This window comes from Nansenia antarctica, assembly GCF_963989245.1.
Source record: "Nansenia antarctica genome assembly, chromosome: 4".
NCBI classification, from domain to species: domain Eukaryota; kingdom Metazoa; phylum Chordata; class Actinopteri; order Argentiniformes; family Microstomatidae; genus Nansenia; species Nansenia antarctica.
Window position 1 is genome coordinate 19,852,190 of NC_137689.1, and position 5,678 is coordinate 19,857,867.

Sequence of the window (5,678 nt, forward strand, 5' to 3'; positions counted from 1 at the left end):
ACTTCTGTGGTGTCTGTCTGCAAGGTTATCCATTTAATGATGTCTACGAGGTTCTGTAACATTGAATCTGTGAGGTTTTATAACATCTGTGAGGTATTAGATCTCCATAACATCATAACTGTCTAGACAGGGCCTCACACTGTCCACAAATCTATTATTTACAAAAGAGACGTGCTTTCTTGTAGTGAATTGAACATTATTGAACTGCTGCAGAATCTACATTTTCAATTAGGTGTTTGCTTCTGCTTCTGTTATTATTCGATTTCAAATTTCTTGATAAATGACAATGATCGTTGTTTGTTATTGTTATTCAAGAATGTGGGCGCTAATTATGTTTTTCCCTATGCTGCACTGCGCTCCACAACAAAACAAGAGATCCACAAATATTTGAGGCACTGCCTAAATCATATACAAAAGCCCATATTGTAGAATCATTTAATTTCTCTCATAAATTGTAGCAGTGCCGATGGTGCTTCGGAGAAACATGTTCAATTGCTCATGTTTCCTCTGTTTTGTAACATAGACTGGAGAAAGATAATCCTTGCTCTCTTAACAAACATATGCAAAGAGGAGAGCTTGCTCTGGGAGCTTGTTTTTGGAAAATATGCTATATATGATGAATAGTTCATAGTTCCTGCATTGACATTGCAGATGAAAAAAATAAAATAATTACAGAATATTCAAAAAATTCAAAGCAATATCTTACAGCCTGATGGAGGTATGAAAATACCATGTGTATAATCTTGTAATGTCCATTTAATTTTAGAGAAAATTAAGTACACTATGTGACTTTACATTGAATGAGTGTTACAATTTGTATGTTGATTTTAAGAACCTTTTAATTAGGTATTGATAAATCCTCCAATTACGCTTCTGGTGTTTTTCATAATATTGTGATTGTGTTTGTTGTTTGCAGGCAGATCATCTGGTGACGGACCTGATGGAACTGCATTTGGGAGTGGTTCTGTTGTGGGTCCTGGTATTGGACTCATGCAGTTGGGCCCAGGCGGGTATCCTCTACCGAGTCCAGGAGGAGCAGCCCCCCAGTACCCTGATTGGGAGCCTGGCAGCAGACCAGGGCCTCCCAGATTCAGGGCACCTGTACAAGTTAGAGGTGGGCACCCCCTATCTACGTGTGGATGGGAAGACGGGGGAGATCTTCACTACAGAGATCCCCATTGATAGGGAGACACTGAGGGACTGTCGGGGTCTGGTCAGAGGCAGACCCTGCTTCCTGGAGTTTGAAGTGTCAGTCACAGACCTGATCCAGAACCAGAGCCCTCGGCTTATTGAGGGTCGCATCGAGGTCCAGGACATCAACGACAACACGCCGCAGTTCCCCTCACCTGTTCTCACTATCTCTGTCCCTGAAAACACCCACATGGGAGCCCTCTTCTCCATCCCCTTGGCCACAGACAGGGACTCTGAGAGGAATGGCGTGGCCGATTACGCCTTGACCGCAGGCCAAGATGCAGCTACACTCTTCGGCCTGCAGGTGGCTGAGGACAGGGGCGAGAAGCTGCCCCAGCTCATAGTACTAGGGAGCCTGGACCGGGAGCTCAAGGACTCTTATGACCTAACCATCAAAGCAGTTGACGGAGGAAATCCACAGCGCTATAGCAGTGCCTTGCTGAGAGTGGTGGTCGCTGATGCTAACGACAATGCACCGAAGTTTGAGAAGTCCACTTACGAGGCAGAAGTGTCAGAGAACAGCCCCGTGGGACACTCAGTGTTGCAGGTAAATCCAATATTTATTTTACAAAGAAATACAATATGTGACGGCAGCTGGTGAAACCGTGAAAAGTCGGCAACCAATAGTCAAGCCAAAATATTGCGATGGATTCGGTGAGTAATTCCCACTACTACCTAGTTAACTATAACATTACTTAACATTGTTAGCAGGCTCACAAAACAAGTGTGTTAGTTGACTAGAGAGTGTGTCATTGATTTTCAACAACGTTGACATTTATTTACATTTTTCAGAATAAAAGTCAGAACATTTGATGCTGACTTGTTCCCGGTTTCACCAGCTGCTGTCACATACAGGCTCACAATTCCCCCTTTACTGTACCTGTGTAGTAACTCTGTGAATACTGTAGTAATAACATTGTAATAACATGCTGTTGCGTAGTACATCAGGAAACTGCTTTGTAATTACACAGCGGTTTATGGAGTTCAGCAGTTTGTGCTATTACACACAAGTACACAAGTAGAATAAGGACTGTTCCTGCAATTATCTAATTGCTATGTAACAACATGTTGATACGAATACTAGCCTTATTACAGCGTTACTACACAGGTATAGGAGCAACTAAATGTCAAGTGTTACTCTGTATAGTCTTAATCCCTGTCGTTATGAGAAGCTATGGTGTATATCTGCAACTCATTTTAGGTCCAGCTTACTATAATGGGTGCATAGAGTGTTACCATGATTAAATACATTTTCTCCTCTCATTGCTTAAATGAAGTTAATTAATCCAAAACATTTCTAATTCTCCTAAGTGAATACCTGGCAAACACATAGCAAACCCAAGTCAGTATTTGTGTGTGTTTGTTTTAGTTACTAACCCTAATATTATTATAATGACTGTTTAATGAACAAATTAACTGAAATTGGGATTTGATGTTTTCTGTAATTATTTCTGTAAAAAACAGTTTTTCACAAAACAAACATCGAAACAGACAAGCTCACAACAAGGAGAGACAAGAAAAGGAAAACAAATAACTATATGAAATACAAATAAATAAATAATAATAAGAATATTATTATTATTATTAATAATAATAATAATAATACAAATAATATTTACATTTGAATCAACCCCTAAAACTTACAAAAGAGGAGATTTGCTAATTTTCACCTTGAATATAGATTCAACCAGAACATGAATTGATCAAGGGTTTGATCATTGAACAGAACCAAAACATACAAACAAAACAAAACGAGATTTGATGTTTTCAAAATGTGTGTGTGTGTAATATGCACATTTAGGCTCTTGTGCTTATCTTTGTGGCTGCTGTAAGCCAAGTCAAATGACATGCAGTCCAAAAACTAAGCCCTTTCACTCATAGCTCCTTATGCTAACCTAATTCCTGAATTCTAACCCTGATCACAACCTCTAACCATATTCCTTCTCTTTGATTATAGGTGAGAGCAAATGACTCTGACATGGGCCCTAACGGTGAAATTGAGTACACACTGCACCAGGCGTTAGATCCAGTGCCAAAACTCCTGCGAATCGATCGCTCTACTGGTATCATCTCTGTCAAAGGGTCCTTGGATCGGGAGGAAATCAGCAGTTTGTCATTTTATGTGGTGGCGAGAGACAAAGGTCCCCAACCCAAAAGCTCCAAGACATTTGTGACCATCGAGGTGACTGACCAGAATGACAACGCACCTGCTGTGGAGATCCGTGGAATTGGTCTGGTAACTCACATTGATGGGATGGCCAACATATCAGAGGACATGCCAGTGGGCACAGCGGTGGCGTTAGTCCAAGTATCCGACAGGGACGAGGGGGAGAATGCTGTGGTCACCTGTGTGGTGGCAGGAGACGTACCCTTCCAGCTGCGCCCAGCCAGTGACTCATCCAGCGACAACAAGAGGAAGTACTTCCTGCAGACCACCACACCTCTGGACTTTGAGAGGGTCAAGGATTACCGTGTGGAGATTGTCGCTGTTGACTCTGGCAACCCAGCGCTCTCCAGTACAAATTCACTAAAGGTGCAGGTGACAGATGTGAACGACAACTCCCCAGTATTTTCCCCGACCCAGTTTGAGGTTGACTTTGCAGAGGAGAACCAGCCAGGAGACAGGGTTGTGGATGTAGTAGCCACAGATGCTGACAGCGGCACCAATGCAGAGCTCATCTACAGTATTGTGGCAGACTCATCTACCAGGGGCCTATTTGAGATTGACCCTGACTCGGGAGAGGTGAGGGCACGGAGCCCACTAGATCGAGAACACAAGGAGCGCTATGAGTTCAGGGTCACTGCAGCCGATAAAGGCTCCCCCAGTCACAGGGGAACAGCAACAGTCGTGGTCAAGGTGCTTGATCGCAATGATAATGACCCCAAGTTCATGCTGAGTGGCTATAGCTTCTCTGTCCTTGAGAACATGCCCCCCCTCAGCCCCGTTGGCATGGTGACCGTCCTGGACATGGATCAGGGCGAGAACGCTCATGTGCACCTCACCGTTGAGCCAGATGGAGGGAAGTTCATGGTTCAGAATGGGACAGGCACCATCCTGTCCAGCATCTCATTTGACAGGGAGAAGGAGAGCAGCTACACCTTCAGACTGAAGGCAATGGATGCAGGAGAGCCACCCAGGTCATCGTATGTGGGTGTCACCATCAACGTCTTGGATGAAAACGACAATAATCCTGTGGTTACCAAGCCCTCCAACTCCTCCTACAGACGCTTGTCCCCCCTGGCCGTCCCAGACAGCCGCGTGGAGCTTGTGGAGGCTGAAGACTTGGATACTGGGCCCAACGCAGAGTTGGTCTTCACCATCACCGGCGGCAACCCTTATGAGCTCTTCCGCATCTCCCCGGAGGATGGAGAGATCACGCTGACCAAAGAGCTGACCCGGAAACATGGTGGGCTCCATCGCCTAGTGGTGAGGGTGAGTGACAGGGGAAAGCCCCCACGCCACGCCACTGCCCTGGTGCACATCTACGTCAATGAAACCATCGGTAACGTCAGCCTGGTGGAGGCACTGGTGGGACACAGTCTCTACACACCTCTGGACACTGACATCGCTGGTGACCCAGACAATGGGCTGGCTGCTCAGCGCAGTAACATCCTCTATGGCAGCCTGGCTGGAGTAGCAGGCGTTGTCATGGTGATCGTGGTGGTGGTGTTTATCCGACATCGCATTCAGAAGGAGACAAAGAGCGGCTACCAGGCCGGCAAGAAGGAGACCAAGGACCTCTATGCCCCCAAACAGGGGCCCAAGAATGGCAAAGGAAAGAGAGGCAGGAAGGGAAAGCCCCCCAAGTCACCCAAGCCCCTCGGAGAAGAAGAGGAGGTCAGCCTCCAGAAGAGTCTCAAGTTCAACGTGGACGGGGTCAACGACAGCCCTCGGATCCACCTGCCCCTGACATACCCCCCAGGCAGCCCGGACCTGGGCAGACACTACCGCTCCAACTCCCCCCTCCCCTCCATCCAGCTGCAAGCCCAGTCCCCCTCTGCTTCCCAGAAGCACCAGGCAGTCCAAGACCTCCCTGCCACCAACACCTTCGTGGGAACTGGAGGAGACGACAACTCCACCGGCTCTGACCAATACTCGGATTATAGCTACAAGGCCAACCAGCCAAAGTACAACAGTAAACAGGTAAGAGGAGAGCTAAGAAAGCTTAGCTAACTATTTTTCAAATTGTCTGTGACAATTGTAGGAGGGCGGTGTGTTGTCAGTGGAGAGACAGGGATGTTGCTATGGTTCATTAATCAACCGTTTCAGAATGCTCTTGGTTGCTTGCTTTTGGCCACCTGATTTACACACACAATCAATTAATTAAAAAGAGGCTTTAGTAATTAGGATAACTTACATCCAATTGCACGGAGAAGGGCACTTGGGAATTTTGAGCAAAAGCTTTTGGTGCCCTCTGGTTTGGAGGGGTTGAGACAAGTCTACCACCTCTCCTTCCTCTGTTCCACTAGGTTAATTTACATTTCCA

The 5,678-nt window shown here is 46.0% G+C and overlaps 1 protein-coding gene across 1 annotated transcript in view; it reads left to right on the forward strand.

The window, feature by feature from the left end:
• Window positions 1–940: 940 nt before the first annotated feature.
• Window positions 941–5,678, forward strand: part of pcdh1a (protocadherin 1a) — a gene marked incomplete at both ends in the record, with an annotated part of 50,078 nt that continues 45,340 nt past the window's right edge. Inside the window, 2 exons of the mRNA XM_080528770.1 lie at window positions 941–1,738; window positions 3,149–5,335. Coding sequence (XP_080384896.1) covers window positions 941–1,738; window positions 3,149–5,335 — 2,985 coding nt within the window. The remainder of the gene's footprint in view (window positions 1,739–3,148; window positions 5,336–5,678) is intronic.